This window comes from Malurus melanocephalus, unplaced genomic scaffold (genome assembly GCF_030028575.1).
Source record: "Malurus melanocephalus ecotype Western Australia unplaced genomic scaffold, MMel_1.1 scaffold_159, whole genome shotgun sequence".
Taxonomy (NCBI): Eukaryota; Metazoa; Chordata; class Aves; order Passeriformes; family Maluridae; genus Malurus; species Malurus melanocephalus.
In genome coordinates this window covers 1,282,722-1,300,806 of record NW_026623391.1, presented here as the reverse complement: position 1 = coordinate 1,300,806, position 18,085 = coordinate 1,282,722, and the positions used below count along the sequence as shown (strand labels likewise).

Genomic DNA, 18,085 nt, shown 5'->3' with positions numbered 1-18,085 from the left:
ACCAGAAGACAGTAACACTATCACCACAAGAAAAAGCAAGAAGACAACAGTAAGATTAAGACAATAACAAGCTATAGCACAGGAAAGCTATAAAGGCATCCRTAAGGGATAGGGATGATTAAAAAAATACGGAACACAACACAAAGCATACTACCTATTCATACAGATATAAYCATGCACAGAGACTTGAGGAAGACCCTATACATCCTATACACTCAAAACCACTCAACCACCCAAATGCTGCAGGCAGCCTTCCAGTTGTTAGGAGCACCATTCCCAGGAGGCATCACCTATCCAGCTGCTGAGGTACACTTGCAGATGCTGGGGCTRTGGTTTCAGTGCCTTGAACTGGACACAAGTCTGACATTGCCAGGGCACAACTCCTGCATTATTCCATCTCTTGCCCATTTACTGGTAAAATCCCTGTAAGAGCCACTGCTAGCACAGATGGTGGATCAAGGAATTTACCCATGGTGGATCAAGGAATTTACCCATCTCCGAAAACATTCCCCTAAGAATAAAAACTGCATCATAGTGGAAAAGTACTACGAGTTCAAGAGGACTCAGACTCATCTTTACCAAAAGTGGGATCTATGCCAGACTGAAGTGTCCATGCAACCATGTCTCAATAGGTGGATGAAAAGAATTATAGAATTGCCTGGGTTTGAAGAGACCTTAAGGATCATCTTGTTCCAACCTCCCTGGTACTGGACATATCCAGGGATAGGACAGTCACAGCTTCTCTGGGCAACCTATGCTAGTGCCTCACCACCCCCACAGGGAAGAATTTCTTCCTAATATCTAATCTAAACCTACTCTGACAGTTTGAAGCCATTCCTGCTTATGCTGTCACTACATCCTCTTGCAAATAGTTTCTCCATCCTCCTCCACATGGCTGAAATGTAACAGCTGTATATTTATAATAGATTTTTCTTTTCTTACAGTAACCAATCACACTTTATGCCTATTATGTCTTAGGCTTATTTATTAAAGGAATAGCTGCTACCAGTCCATCTCAGTGTTACACAGTGGAAGACTGGGAAATGTATCTGTTAAAAAAAAAAAAACAAACCCAAAACAGCAGGCCACAAATGATGGCAACTCCTCATTATAAGACAGAAAAAAGAATGTGAAAAGCAGCAGTAAAGGTCAGCTGTGCTGYCCTCACCAGGATACCACCTGTGTGGATAAGGCAATGTCACCACAGATCACATCCAACACTGCACAGCCCTCTCAGAAGCATCTTGGGCCAAGAGTTGAGCTTCACTCCCTTGGATGGGGATGCTGAGCATCCAGTGCAAGTGTGGCTGGTCCTTGTGTAACCTGAAGGAGCAAACCACCAGCACAGAACACAGCTTGCTGATGATAATGTAGACCTTTTTCTCAATCTTGCTAAATGGTAGTCTCAGCTATGARCCAAACAAAGCAAGTGGGCTGCCCTGCATACAGCCACTGCATTCATGTCCTTTAGAAGACAGAATAAACAACTGTACTCCTGGTACAAACATTATGCTGATAGAATCCACTGATTAATCTTGTCCATCATATCTGTGATATTCAAAATTAATCTAGRGGGAAATGCAGCATTGCAGCTCAATTAACACTGCAGTACATATTTACCTAAATATTTATTTATGCAGACAATTCTCATCTTTTTCATCCTTTCGCCTCCCTCAGCCTCAAAGCAGAAACACTCTTTGGAAAAGTCCTTATTTTTTTCATTTAATTTCTTTTTGAGACATGCAAAAAAATCATTGTAGGGAAAAACAAGAAGGGATCTTTTATTATCAGCAAAAGAAAGACAGAAATCCTCTTGCAACATATGCTTCAAGTTTTATCAGTCACTTGATTTGAAAGATATTTCAATGATAGACTATAGTCAGGGTTAAAAATCCCAGTCTTCTTTTTCAAATGGATGAGAATACTGCGGTTTAACTGCAAGATAAATACACTATCAGTAGTAGACTGTCTATTTCCAAACACTGGCAGAAAGAGTTCACTAGTCCAACCTTTACTGTGGACCAAAAGCTAAGCAAAACCAAACCCTCAATAATCAATGCAAAGAGTGCTAAGATACCATTCAGCCAAACTTTGAAGCATGACTGCACACATCTCAGAATATACCAACACCCATTTCTGCTGAAAATGTGATTTGTTTTTAAGAACACTCTGTACTGCCAAAAATCTTTACGTTTTCCATGATTTTTCATTAAATGGATAATTTTCCTCTGAGCAAAATTTGTGGCTTTTTAGTCTGCTAAATTTCAAGTAGTGCAAGTTTCAAATTTATTTTCACCTTCAATACTGWGGGTATTTGCTTTGAGAAACTAGAAAGGGCACATTATGCAGCCCAGACAAAAACAATTCATATTGCGATGAAAATTGGTGGAGAGAAACCATTATCAAAGCAGTAAGACCACTGTTACTGCATCTCATATTCTCAGAAAAAAGAAGGCCAAACAATTTTTTTCTTTACAAAAATCTGGTCACCCCTGGCAGTTCAACAAACTCTTTAGTGAGAAGACAAAGACTAGAGGGAAGGAACTGCTGCCATCAGTGCTGCCTGGAGTAGGCCCCAGGACAACAAGCACAGTAGGATTATCAGATATGGTGACAAGAGGAAGCCAAGCAAGTAAATTAAAAAGAAGTGGAAGAGTAACTTGGTGGCCTTTTTGGCCCATCTACAAAACAGGGGATATCTGGGGGTTGTGGGGTGAATTGATGTCAAAGCTTTGGTATGGTCATACTCCAGCTTGTACTGGGCCCGGCTAAAAGCAGCTTTTGGCTTTCACCAGAAACATACCTGAATACATGGCACAATCCCAGGAGATTTGAGAAAATGACAAGATAGTAATTTCTGGAAGCATWATGACTAGAGATTAGAAATGGCAAGAGTGTTCTGTCAACAGTTATAATGAATTACCTGTTACATGAATTTACCCTACCATTTTCTGCTCCACATAACACAGAGATAACAGTTAAGAATGTAGAAATGTGCATTTATAATTCTGTTATTTCTAGGGAGAGCTTTTGTAAGAAACACACACTGATCACACACTTATGCATCCCCCTGATGCAAAGAAAGTGGGCACATGTCATGACTTTACAAAAGGAACCAAGCAGTCATGATGTGGTTCCAGAGATACCAAGTGTAACATCTCCCAAAGCCAACACGCACATCTGAAAGTTACTCTTAACATATAGCTAAAGACTGCAAAGCCAGCCAGACAGCCAAAGTGCACTAGATCGCCAAACTCCCAGGTTTAATTCATCCTCACAATATCCAAACCCAAACTTATTTTGTTATAGTTGTGGTTTGGTCTTGAAGGAAAAAAGCCAATGGTTACATGCATATTTAAAATGGAAATAAGCATCTCCAAACAAAACTGGGAAAAAAAAATGCCTTAGACAAAATCATGCCTTTTTGCCACCTGTGACTGTTTTACAATTCATTTTGGACTGTAAGTTCAGCACAGATAGCAAAATAATTTCAGTCATTCAAGGAACTTATATAATGTATCCTAATTACTAGACATGAAATTCTGCACATAGTAGCTGCTCTAAATTGTTAATATAGTAGAACACAAACCAATATCTTCCCTCTGAAGAGTCCTTCCCTTTAAACAAGGAATGGAGCACACCTAAATTAACTTCCTACTYTGCATATTCATGTAACTCTGAAAGCACACTTAGCCCAAGGACAGGCTCCAGATCGGTTTTATCAACACTATTTAGGAAGACAGGAGCTGACTGACCTCCAAAGGAACCTTCCAACGACAATAATGTACCACCCCAGCACTTCAGGATGTGTAGGGAGCAATCCACCTCTTTCCTTAACAAAAGGAGCAGCAGTAACCTGCTCTGAGACATCAGCTAACCACCCATCAGTGATGTTTGGAAGAAACTTTCCCCAGGGGTAATTACTGAGTAATTGCACAGTATAGCAGGGTTTTCCCAACATTTCTCTGAAACAGTTGATGCTGCAGTGTCAGCAGGAGGACTCATTGACCAGTGGTTTGATCTCAAGTGTCACCTAGATGACTCAACATCTTAGGGATTCTGGCACTCAAAGAACTGTAAACCATCCCATCTGCATCCATGTCCCATTGTTTTAGCACCAGCAGGACTTGCACTTGACAGCTGTTTGCAGATCATGCCCATACAGTTTTCCTTTCCAGTGACAGGTACAATCCTAACAGCAGCATGCTAGGTAGCTTCACATTAAAAGAATCCACTGAATAAATTGCATTTCTCTAACCAGCACTTCATTCTACCCCAGACAGTTTCATTTTGTGATATTTTAAAGCAAGCAAGAGAAGCCACCAGCTTACTCTGAACACAAGAGAACATGCAGATGTGCTTCCAGGACCACTTCCTGTGAGTTCAGTGTTGGAGTTTAACTGAAGTTAAGGAAGCTACAAAGCARCAYTCATTTTCAYTTGTGTACTATTCCAATGTAACAAKWMCMMRWYYYMRSCYTYCYWMCTATTGCTTCCTGCTAATGGGAAAACGCAAATTTGTCCCRTTCCCTGATAGCAAGCCCTATCTTGCAGCCAAGGTAAACAGCAGAAAGCAAGGGAAATGCTAGGCATATTTGGAATACCAACCAAGATAACAAGGGGTCCCCCAAGGCTAAAAAGACAGGTTGAGTTGCAAACTAGCAACTAGCAGTCCTCAGCAAATTCATTTCTTTTGTGGAAGTGGATGCTGTTGTCCAAATCTTCCATTTCTCTTGTGAATTCATGGGCAAGTTTAATAATAGCAAAGCATCAGTACCATTCCCTGGCCAAAGCTAAAGTCCAGCATTCCTCAGACCTGGCCAAAGGGGCATGGGGAAGCAGGGAGAACTATGGGCAAGAGTAATACAAAACTGGAAGTTTCTTTCCATGCTGCTGGGTTGAATCGATTTCCACATGGCTTTTTAAATTGCTGTCAGCAAATCTGAACTTCCTAATGTTTCTATCCATTTCTGAACTTTTTACGAGCATTTAAAAACCTGGGGCTCACATGATTCCACCTCACCCCTAAACACCTGCTGTCTGGTGCCTCACTGCTGCCTCATGCTCTTACACTCCAGACCACCTTGCCCCTTCTTGATCAGCAGCCTACAGCAACTGCACTGTGCATCTCAAGGGGCAGTGTGGGAAGGACACAGCARGAYATCAGCAGCTCCAGAAAACAAACYAAAAGCAWACCAGTGAGCAGAGCAAGAAAAGGYGTGGARGGGYTTGCCAGACTCCCATGTTTCAACACATCACAGCAGAATTGCTCACTTCAAGTTGGTGAAAGCACACTGCTTCACATCAGTAATTAACAGAGATTACCTAAAAATCTGTAAAATGCCCACCCCATTTTTAGGGAGTAGACCTGCCAGCACTTTGTCCCACAACAGATCAGAACCCTGTACACCACACTTTTAACTGGAGCTGGAGACTCTCTAAAATTGTGACGATCATCTAATATTAAGTTACTAAACTGTTAAGCACACAAAATAGGGCTTAACACACCGAAGTTTAGTATTTACTGTGAGAAACCCAAGTAACACAAGGTCTGTCCTCTGTTTCAGTCATGAGAAAATTTCAGATCTGCAAAACAATTCAGGTTAAAAGAGACCCATCACAGTCCCTTAGTCCTTCCTCAGCTCCAGCCAGGACACACATCTATGCCAGACCAAGTTGCTTAGGCCCTTGCCCGATCAAGATCTCCCAGTTTCCATGAATGGCAAACAATTTTTTTCCTTAGGGAGTCAAAATTTTTCTTACTAATCTCTTTGTCATTTAACAATCTTTGTCTCCAACCTTCTAACTGCTTTTGCTTACTTTTTTACTTTTGAGAGGGCTTTTTTTTAAATGCCACCCAAATTTCAAAATCACCTGACAGTCAGTTGACAGTTACAGCTCTGAGACTTTGCTCCAGAATTCTTCCCTACTTGSAGCATTTGTGGCCAAACCCCCAACATACTGAGATATTCATGCCATATAAAAGCCCCCCCAAACTTTCTAATCTTACTTCCATAAATTCACATATTTATTTCTGTAGCTTTAGATACAAAACACTTCAAAAATCAGAAAGAAGAATCAATGGGTGAAAGGACAGAAATGAAGATGCTAAGAGAGCAAAGATATGAAAAATAAATTCTTTTGCTTTCTGAAAAAACAATTTCACAGGAACTGGTATGACGTTTAGGAAACAAAACAGCTACTGCTATGGCAATATGCAGTAGCCCTCACTTAAAAAACAAAAAAAAAAGGAAAAAAAAAAGATGGCATGAGAAATGTAAGGACTAATCAACTCAAACCATGCAACCATACCCTTTTGTTTCACTGCATGAAATAATGCATTTTCTTTTYTAATTGTCACACACACTGGTAGGAGTTTATTGCACTATCACATCATGGAGGCAAAACAAAATTAGATCCACAATCTGCTCTTAGGATATAAACAAGTGGGTAAGAAGTTTCTGCTCTCACATATGAAATCAGTCATTGTGACTTCATCTAYAGGGGAAGCTTTTCTGTTAAAGAACTCTGAATGGTTCAGTGTGCACCAGAGGCTAATAACTCTGGACTGCCCAAGTGCATATCAGTGCAGTGGTAGAATCACAGAAGACATGTTACAGCTGATCTGTAAAGACCAAAAGACAAGGGCAATTTAAATAGTTACCTGTCACCTCAGCTTTATTCAAAACACTTCATAAGAAAGAAGTCCATTGCACACATACAATACAAAAATTATCCCCCAAGGGCAGGAGAGACAAAATTGTCCAACAGTCTCAGTGACTCTCTCAGCAACCCACTCTTGAAGCTGCTTCAACAGGCACTGGAGAGAACCACTTCAAAAAGGACAAGAAGGCAATGGAGAATAAGAGGTCACAAAAGAAAGAGAAGATCCCTACAGACTGAGCTCTCCAGCACATGCCTACACTTAGGCTTTCAGAAGAACAACCATTATAGTTATTCCTGAGACAGCACTTACCTCCTGGCAGTACTGAAGAATCCCTTCTTTTGTGCCAATGCAGGTCTTGGTGCCAGAGGGGTCTGATTCCCACTTTCCATTCTGCACATTCATGTGCATGTTGAGTTTGCCACAGAACATGGCAATCTGAGGCTCTGCCAGCARCCCAGCATTTCCATCAGCAGGCACCTGGAAGGAAACAAAAATTTTTAAACTCACTTCTGACATTTCAATCCAGCCCAAGCAGCAACAGGTTAAGCAAGCCKGGAATAAACTCCAGATTCATCCACTCATTGCAGCAAAGACCAAAATTTTTGACTCAGGGGGATATGAGAAATGTAAATGGGGTCTTCATAGAAATTCAGATTAGAGCAGTATAATTTTAACGCTGTAACCATACTGTTTTGTGGCCCAAAACTGTCTTCTTACCAACTCTGGCTAAACACAGAACAATGAGCACAGCTGGAGAACAATTATAGAACTTTAATTTTCCAAACATAGCTGTTAATACTGTGGGGGGAGAGGTTTACTAACAAGTAAACAAAAAAGTAAAAGTTTTTACCAAGAGTTTCCTAAGAAACATTACAGTGTATCTTTTTTCAAGTCCCTCAGTAGTTCATCTCCTTGTTGAGCACACAGGCTGTATTTTATCATATCTTGTAAAGATGGTGGGTTAAAACCATCTTCCACCACGTTCTGCTTGGATTGAACCTCAAAATGCAGAGGGGCTGGGGAGGTATCAAAACGGGTCTACTAAAGGTCCAGCTCACAACCAAAAATTACAGAGTATGAGCTTCCCAAAAAGCATTAAAATACCAGCTCAAGACAGGTGCTCCTCCTCTTGAASCAGAGATACACTGCCAACAACATCCCAACCAAGCTCTGCTGGGACTCTGAATCAGACATCAGAGGCACACTCAGCACAGGTTGAAATCTCTCCCATGGGACCAGAGCACTGAAGGCAAATCAAGAGGCAGCCCCTGAAGGTATCTGCTGAAAGCCCTCACTCTTGTTTTGCACTGGAGGAACTTGACACAAAGACAAAACTTTTCTCTGGGTTAGGTACCTCAAGAGACAAGTCTACAGCTCTCCATTGCCCCTCATGCTCCAAAGGCCATTCCATCATATTTGAGGTATTGCAGAGTATTAATTTTGGCTTAAATATCTATTTTTACCTTTTAATCTCTTAGCTAGAAGGCCTGTCAGGCGGAAAATTAAAAACATTTCTAAAATTCAGCAAAAAAAGGGGAAGAAACAGAATTACAGTATTATGGGAGATATGCAAACTCAGGATATTCATTTCACCACTCTTTGTTTAAACAAACACAAAAAAGAATTAGAATTAATTTTACAGGCCTACAGCACTAAAACCCCCCAAGTCCATACTAAGAAACACTACAGGAGTGAACATCTAACTACCCATTGGATTAGCACTGAAAGTGAAAATGACAAAATTTAAAAAATATTTTTGGGGTTTTTTTAAAGAAAGGAGAGAATATTTTTTTCCTAATTTCATAAGATGTTAACTCGTTACTGCAATTCAGCTAAAAAACAAACAAACAAAGACAGGAACACCTAAACTTGCAGAGATTTTCCTTTACTATCTCAATTTTTCTTCTCCTGTGAAAGAAGTACATTCTGTACAATTTAACAGTAAACTATCACTGCCATTCTATTGGGTAATTACAGAATTTTCCAGTAACTGGGATGACACCTTGTCTTTATCATGCCTTGATCAGGAAAACTATCACATGCTTWGTCATTTTAATAGAAACTCTGGAGAGCAACTCAAACATGACACATCTAAAACAATCTGCAAAGTATCCTCCAAATTAATTATTTTCTTTTTCTTTATACATGCAACATAACCSTATCAAATTTCAATAAAAATAGAAGTGAGTCACTCCACAGGTGATGTCTGGATGAGAACTCTATTGCCAGTCTGCTCCTCCAACTGAGATCTTTAATAAAGCACACAGAAGTCACACTGCATCAGATTTWAAAGTTCTTTTCACTCAGAATCATAAGCTGTAAATTTATCAAGAACTTGCCTTGTGGTTTTATGACAGRGAAAGACAGTTTCATGGAAATTTAAAGTGCTATCAATTTAACTCTAAAAACACAACAACCTGTGSCTGTCTACTTAAAATATCATTCCTTTCAGAAAAGCCATGACATCTCCCAKCTTAATGGAATTACAGAGCAAGTCAAGATCACATTTAGTCTTCTATAGTTTGAGCCATCAGGGCCTAATGACCTGCTCAGCACAGCACTTCATGATATTGATTACCACAGCTAAATGTTTTTAATTATAAAGAAATACTAGAGCAATTAACAGACATTTAAAATCAAACCAAAATATTTCGGTCATAGAATCAAAGATTCATTTTGTTTGAATGAGACTTTAAGAGCGAGTCCAACTATAAATCTAACACTATCAAGTTAAACCAAAATAAAAGGTAAAATTTAGGTGGGATAACTAATTTCAAGGGGTCTCTATACAGTGCAAGCTCCTGATAATGTAAAATCTCATTAAATATTACTGATTTTAATCAAACAGCAGTTTGATCACAAAGGGGACTGAACTGCAGTATTTTGGGGAAGGGGTGGGGAAATATAGCTCTTCCCGTAAAACACACTTACAAAGATTAAAAACTCAAAAGAAAACCAGTAGACTAAAATGTTAGTAAGACCAACACGGTAATAAGTGATTTTCCCATACATACTACCATAGCATTTTAAACATGTGAATGAATTAATTSCTGGTAATATCAAAGGTGTATCCAGCCAAAATATGTGAGCTGGTGACAAATTTTACGTATCACTCAGGTTTTCTTCATAACCAACCATTTAATTCATGTATATTCATACCCTGACAAGAGAAAAATACTGGTTAAAATGCAATTAAATAATCTAGAGCATCAATCTACATTGATAAGCAGCTTCTATAGAAGTAATGCTGACTAATATAAAGCTGCAGACCTATTTGTTTCAAWAACACCTRTAGKGGCAAATCTCTCCTTCACTAATCCYACAGCTCTCAGGAAGATYAGTCTCCCAAAGACTAACTCATGCMACRCAAATTACACTGACAGCAACTATTTACTTTATTGGTATTCTGCAAAAGCAAAAACTCCAGGCATATTAATAGAACTGTAATCACGTATTATTTTGTCTACTTTGCATATGACCTCAGAGTAGCAGCATGTGCTTCCTTTCCTGCCCCTTGGCAAATCACTAAATAGCAGACYAATTAGCACAGCTTCTCAAGGTAACTTCAAATGTTATGTTCAGGTTTTCTCAGTATATCCAGTTTTCAAAGACCAAGTGASACCASTACTGTTGGAKGTTAGGATTYCTCCTTTTGTTCTTCYTCTTGGGGAATTTTMCCCCATTTTTGTTACTAAGAGGTAATAACAACCTAGTGCTTCGAATAATGATCGGGTGCTCAAGGAAGACAAAATAAATTGCCAAGCCCAGGGGGAGGAGGACTCTGGGAGTCACTTCTTCGTATTTGAGGGTTTTCTCTCTACAGAGAGCAGAGATCCCACAATAATTTGGTCTCAGGGGCAAAAAGTGGGGTGGGGGCAGCTCCTAGCTGTCTTGCCCGGTTTTGGCTTTGGAGAGGAACAGCAGGGGAGAACTCGCTGCCACCCCTGAGCCCAGTGTCCTGTCTGTGAGCCTTTGCTTATGGAAGTGGCTGCTGCACTTGACATTACTCACACTGACCTGAAAAAGAGACCCTTTACCATCTGCTCGGGTGCTTCAGGGAAAGCCCCGGGATCCACGAGCCCCCTCCCCATCCTCCTCCAGGAGAGACCCTCTCTCTGTTCGGGAGCTCGAGGTGTTTCTTTGTTCCACTGTAACTCACAACTCCCACCATGCCTGAAAGCGCTGCTACTCCAGCTATATTGGCCGGGTTTCAGATATATCCCATCTCACCTGTCTTTCAAACCAAGACCACTACTCATCAACTTCCACAAGATATCTGGATCAGGGATAAACTACCTAAATATGAAAAATCACATCTGCAGGACTCTGAAAAAAAATTACAATTGATGGTACGTTATTTATATCTCTACATTAGTCTACAATTTCCAAGACATTAAGCACCAGCCTGACAACTTTTCATATAGAAAACAAAATTATTAACTTTTAAAAGTGTAAGCGTACAAGTTCTGAAATAAAGCTTCCATGGCTGTCGTAAAGCTCAATCCTGACACCAAGGTCCTCCTTAAAGAATTCCAGCATATCAGAGGCATGTCTTCCATTTTCAAGTCTCATTTCACTGCCAGTTGAGTGCATCTTCCTGCATGATCCTCTTCTTATGAGAACATAAATGATGAAGTGCTTAAAAGATTGTTTCAAAGAAAACAAATTTAAAATACCTTTTAAGGACAGGCTTTCAGTTTTTTGCATACTTTCAYAGGTGAGGATATTAAAGAAAGGAAAATGCAACCAACGCTAAAGACTGAAATCAAAAGACAATTCTGTCTTGATAAAGCCCACTAGGTATATTATTGCTTTGGATATAGAAAGAAGAGGGGCATAATTCACCTATTTTCTCCTCACATTGGTCAATTTAGGACAAAACAAGATCATTAGTACCACGGCCAGTTGAATGGCATTGTTTAATTACTGGAGCCYGTCTTTAAAAATTAAAGTGCTTCACAGTATTTTCTGTTTGTTTTCAGAGGAAAACAGTCATTGCAAGTATTCATTTCATGTCAAAGTGTTGATGTTATAAACACATAGTGCTGGCTTTTGTAAATACTAAGGTAAGTGCTATGTGTACAATGTTGCCTTTTCTGCATAAGCAGCTTAGTCATGCAGACACTGGTGAAATAATCACTGATTGGTTTTGGTTTTTCTTTTGTAACTCAGATACAGTTATAATACAGCTAATGTTGATGTTTTAGAGTAGTTGTGGTTAAGTTACACTAACTGAAGTGTAATGGCTTGTGACTTAAACATTTCCATGAAGGATTTTTTTTACACATTATAGCAAAACTATACAAAAGGTGTAGGGAGAGCCACTAAGACTCTGAATGAGGCCCTGGCTGCAGCTGCACTGACCAAAAAGATAAGATAAGGAGAAAAGAATGCATGAGAAAAAGATCACAGCTTAACAGCTCCGGGTAGAGGCCAAAGCCCCAAGGCTATGGGCTGCTAAATCAACACAGACCCTGACAGCAAAAAAGGTGGGGGTGGTTGTAGAAGGAARAGGGGCTTTKGGATGYGTAGTGGAAAAAGWCTCTGGTCAGAGGAGCTCGCAAAACRTCCGTCCTCTGCTGCGCAAAGGAGCCTGGCTGGTGRGACCCCCAACCTTCRSATGGGCTTATCAGAAAGRCCAGGGGTGTAGTGACCCATCAGGGGCCCCTGCTACGGACACTTCTCTGTCGACAAAAACCATCTGCTGAAACTATGGAATAGGGGTCCCACGTACTCGACCCCAGGAGCATAAACATCTTCACCGTCCATACCCTATAAAGGTGTATCAATGCTAAACAGTTCCTGGAAAAGTCTGAATATGTATAAATGCCTATGAATAGGCATTAAGCTAATGCAATACGAAATGTATTTAAAGAGGTCTCTGTCAATACCAAGTGTGCCTTTGGCAAATAGCCAAGCACCTGGTGCCCCCTCGGGCACCATATCCTTTTGATTTCTGTCCCCTACTGTCATTTATTAAACGTTCAAATTTTCACAAGAGAGTGAACTTCGTTTTTCACATTGACTTACATACAATACAGAAAAAAAAAGAAATCATGCAAGCATTAAAAGACCAAGATGTAGAGAATCTGTTTCCTTTCCATGCTAAGATGCAGTAGATGCCCCTGACTACCTGTCTTCCAGGCTTGACAGCTTTAACATATCTATTTGAGGAGAGATGCACATCCACATAGCATGCTGGATGCCATTTATACAATTTCTGAGACAGTCAAAAAGGATTTTGCTAGCMGAGTACAAAGGACTGAATGAAGTTTATCTAACGGCAAAACTATAATAAGGAATGCTTTTACATTAACAAGGAAGTGTGTAGGGTTTATCAGCTCACTACCATTCCATCATAATATCAAAGTGTCTTTTCCTCTCAAATACCATCATTATTTAAGACAAAAAGCACAGCCCTCTCCTACCTGCCCCTGCAATTCTGTCATTGCTTTCTGCAGTTACAAAAACAATATTTACTAAAATCTTTCCACAATCCCTATTTAACCAACAAGCACTGGCTTTTTTCAGAATTCAGTTTATATTCAGGAAACACAGGCTGAAAGGTTTTACCCCAAGACATCTTCCACCAAGGAACCAAAGTAACACCACTTCAGATAGCTCTATTAATTTATAATTAGGGACTCTAACATAATAGAAAAATAAGCATCAGACCTTGTACRTGCTGCTATTAACCACTGAAACATCAAAACCCATTCCCCAGAAGTCCTTTATGACAGCTTCTGTGATTCAGATTGCTTTATTCTGCAAACACCAACCTGAAACCACTTTTACAAACATTCAAAGTGTATCTAATTTGCATTAATTACTTCATTTGCAATTACTTTCGAGAGGATATTCAATAACAACCTTCGTGTTTACAGCTTGCAAGAAAAACAAATGTCCTCCTTATTTTAGGAGATGATTAAAATAATCCCTGATTTTAATTTTTAATGCTAACACCAGTTCAAACCTTCAACCAAGAAGTCAGCCACCAGAGTTTCAGGGTTCAACCACTTCTGTTGACTATAACTGTAAAACAGGGGTTTAAATAATGTATACAATTAAACATATTCAATCATCACATCGCCCTTCCAACTCATGGCTGCGTTTCCTCCAAACTTCTGTATCCTGTCCAGATTGAAATCTGAGGTTACTCATTAACTAAAGCAGCACSAAATTGCATACATAGCAGTTTGCTTCCTCTAAGACTGCTAACAAAATAAAAGAAATTCTGTCTTGGAAGTGGAACCACTCGTAACTGGTTTTCCTATAAAGAACAGAGGTAAAAATAGAATSAGTATAAAAGGACTCTGCTTGCCTTACACATTCAGTGAGCAAAACATGATACAGGAACTTGTTATTCCCCTTGGAAAGACCGAATTTGTTCCACTGGACTGTCTGATCTGCTGCACCCTACAAGTAAAGATTGTTTCTCAGCTCTAGAATTCTACAGTTCAAACTGGGCAAATGCCAAGCAAATACGGTGTATGTCACTGGACACAAATCCATGGCTTCTTGTGCATTGGTTAGCTATCAACTTTGGTAGACCGTATTCTGTAACATTCTGCTCTAGACATCTTATTTAAGCCATAAAATATTTCTCCTTCTAGTTTTGTCTGGACCTACACAGAAAAAAATCCTTCAAAGATTACTTATACTTAAAAACCTGCAGGAAAAAAAAGATGAAAAAATCTCTAAAAATGTCTTAAAAATGCAATCAGGACAAAAAAAAGTAAAAACAAAAAATTAGGAAAAAAAGCCACCTACATTAGTAAAGGAGGAAATKAAATACCAGATTATTGTCTTCTCACAGATTTAGGATGGCTGTTTGTCTAACCAAGGAAAATTTTCCATCTCCTCACTTTTCCTTAGATATGAAAAAGAGTAAGAGGCTGTCAAAAACAMCATGAATAATTTAGAAACAGTGAATTACTGAATAATGTTCACAAAGRAACAGCAGCCACAATTACTCTTGTCAACAGCCTATAGAAATAGGTCAGAAAAAGGTTTTAGTGATTATTCAGTAAAATTGCTCAGTACAGTTGTTCCTCCTGGAAGACATACGTTTACTGCAAACAGTTGCAGAAAAACCCACCTTTCTAACCCACAGAAAACCCTGGGAAGACCCATATCTAATTTACAAAAAGCCATCATCTAAAATTTGGTTAAGAAACAGACTCCATTAAAAAGCTTCTGGAAAAGCAGAGGAGTTTATTTTCCCCAACTATTTAATCCAAGTGCAAATATCTGCACACTGTCCTCCTGGCCTGACTCATAAACACATGCACAACAGCACAATACCCGTATCTCCACAGCAGCTCAAGGATCAACTCTTCCAGAAACAACAGAAAAGCAAGTCTGCCTTCAAGCCTGCAGACGAAAATATAAGTATTTCCAAAATTACATTCTGGCAACCAACCATTCTCCTCACCCACACCCTTCACAGGGTCCTGAGGTTGTATTTATTCCATACATCTTAAATTTTAGCACTTCCCTCAGGTCACCTTCCAAGCACTTGTAGAATAACAACCCAACCCAGCCCCAGGCATGTGTCTACTCTGAAATCAAGTATCAAAAATAAACAAAAAATATGCCAAGACTGAGTTCACAAGGCTATCTTGAAGAGAAATAGGGAGGTGAGTGCTCCCCTCCCCAAAAATCTGAGTGAACCAGCAACAAATGCATACAAGAGGTATTGACAAGATTTGAGCAGAGTTGTCTGTATAAACAGCAGACCTACATGTGCCTGAGTGAACATACACACAAGAGCAAAGGGATTTCCCACCCTGAGGTCCCTGGAATCACTAGGAAGCAATGAGGAGAACCACAAGAACAGCAGAAGCCTAGCTCCTGTGCTGAACCTGTCCAGCACTGTCCTGCGCACATTTCCACGCTTCTGTGAGAGTGACTAACAATTAAAATTCAGCTAAAAAAATTGACATCTCTGAATGTAATTACAAATGTGAGGAAGTATCACAGAGGAGTACCCCAGCAAGTCAGAGGAGGTATATCTTTGCATCAGCTACATGAACATAAGAAAAACACATTCATCAGTAACTGCAGTGTCAAGAGTTTCTTWCCTACCACCAACACTATGGAGCCCACCAGCAACATGTCTGCTTCCTAAAAAAACCCTAAAAGTCACACTCCCACAATCTTCAAGTTGAGTATCTTAATTTTAGARGAAGTGAAGGCGCTTGAATGCATCCAGAAGAGAGCAAGAAAGCTGCTGAAAGAAATTACATCCCATGAGAAACATCTGAGGACTCTGGGCTTATCCAGTTTGGAAGGAAGGAGCCTGACCTCATTGCTCCCTACAGCTTCYAGAGGAGGGAAGTGATGAGCCCTTCTCCTTGGGATCCAGTGACAGGATGCATGGGAACAGTTCAACCCTGTGCCAAGGGAGGTTCAGCCTGAGCCTTAGGAATCATTCTTGTAACAAGAAGATAGTTAAATACTGGAACAGGCTTCCTGGAGAGGTCAGCAATGCCCCAAATATGTCAGTTGCAATTGAGCAATGCCTTTAGTGATATGCTGTAGCTTGGTCAGGCAGCTGGACTAGATGACCACTGTAGCTCCCCTCCAAGTGAAATACCGTACTCCTTTCCAGCCTCTAGGTCACCATGGTCATAACTAGACCAGCAGCACCAGCAGTTATTGGTGATAACCTCCACTGCCAAGGGCAGGAGGATAATGGGAGGAGCAGGGACAACTATCTTGGGTTGATTTWGTGCCAATCCTGTATTCCTATACTCCRTCAGCTTGTATGCCCAAAAGGTGTCTGTGCCTTTAAAYGYGACCCCGAAGAAGGGGCARGGGYRGCTRGGAAGGCAGTGAAGGCAGTTTAAAAGCCGGGGCTCCAGCASARCCGTTTGCTTTTGGACCTCAGCTCRGCACTGAGGGATTTTCTGCTCCCCRTGTGCAGGGAGTTATGTTGTTGCCACTTAGCTAGCTCGGGTTTGTTAGCTTGGGCAAACAGCTCTCCTGGACCGCCACCCCTTCTACAACTCGTGTGATTTTTCTTCTGGAGCAATTCAGCGGCTGGCAGGGACAAGCTGCAGGCGCTGCTCCGTCTTGTCCCTGACTCCGAAAGAAGCCCAACCAGCGACGGAAAAACACACTGAGCCCTCTGTTTCTTCCACAGGGAGGAGAGGACTATCAGCAGGTTTTCCATTGTTGCCCAAGCGCCACGTGGACTTTTTTTCTTTTGTTTCTTTTTCCCAGGGACAGGAGCCGCACCATCTTTTTCTCCACATCACCTGGCCGAGTGGCTGTGGGGGGAGGGGGGGGGCATGCGTTCCTGGACTTTTAAATATTTAACAGTTACTTTTTATCTGTGTTCTGTGGGCACTGTGTTTTGTTAATAAATTACTTTTTTCTCTCACTTTTTGCCCAAACATCTGTTTTATATTGGTGGGAAAAAAAAATATCTATTTTTTCACTTCAGAGGAAACATTTACTCTGTAACATTTTTCTCTGAAAACATTGTCTCAAACTGAGACAACAACTTAACACCCAATTAGACTCCAGGTGTTATCTGGAGTTACCTTAAGAGTCCATAGCCAAATCTGAAGATCTTGCACGTAGCCATTGATGTAACAGTAACTGAAAACCCTCATAGGTGTCTCCACACAGTTTAGTCACAATTTTTTATAAAAACTGCCATTCTGGCAGGAAGAAAAATTATAACAAGCAGAATGACCAAAATTATCCAAATCTGGAATTATTTTCAGGAAGCATTAAATCTAGTGCAGCTCCAACTAACTATTAACATAATGGATGAGGAGGTAGAAGGGGTGGAATAAAATCAAAAAAGCTAATCTTGCTCCCAAATCATTTAGATTTTGAAAGTCTTTGGTCATTTACACAGATATCTACATGTGTAGACTAATAGTGGTAGGATAAACAAGAAAAAAAGGCAAATCCTGTCAGAATTAATGATCTTTTATTCATTTGGAAAAATAAGAGAAAGAAAAAAGATGAAATTCAGCAAGTGTGCAAGTTTGATAAAAGAAGTGTTTAATTATACCAATAAATATGACAAGTTATGATTTCTTTTGGTATGTCTACATACACAGAAATGCTAAAGATCCTGCATTTAAATTTCATCCCCTGCAAGGCTGTCACTACCCCAAAATAAACAGACTGTTTTACAGAGCAAATAAAGGTTTTGCACTGAAATCACCGTAAACCATCCAATTCCAGCATGGTATTTTCTGTTGCAACACTCAAAGCCACTACCTTGTATCTTAAATAAATACATGAGGTAGAAGTAAAATAAGAGCACATTTCACAGCAATGCAACAGACCACAGAGCTACACCAAGATGGTAATAACTTCTGGTGTCCTATCATATATATCCATGAAACTCACTGCTCCAAAACTGAAACTACAAGTTGAGAGCAAGTATTAAAAA

At 40.0% G+C, this 18,085-nt stretch overlaps 1 protein-coding gene across 4 annotated transcripts in view; it reads right to left on the bottom strand.

The window, feature by feature from the left end:
- APP (amyloid beta precursor protein) overlaps nt 1-18,085 on the bottom strand; it is a 189,705-nt gene that overhangs the window by 140,164 nt on the left and 31,456 nt on the right. For all 4 annotated transcript variants that reach the window (XM_057371847.1, XM_057371845.1, XM_057371844.1 and 1 more), the window contains exon 2: nt 6,976-7,143. In XM_057371847.1, coding sequence (XP_057227830.1) covers nt 6,976-7,143 — 168 coding nt within the window. The remainder of the gene's footprint in view (nt 1-6,975; nt 7,144-18,085) is intronic.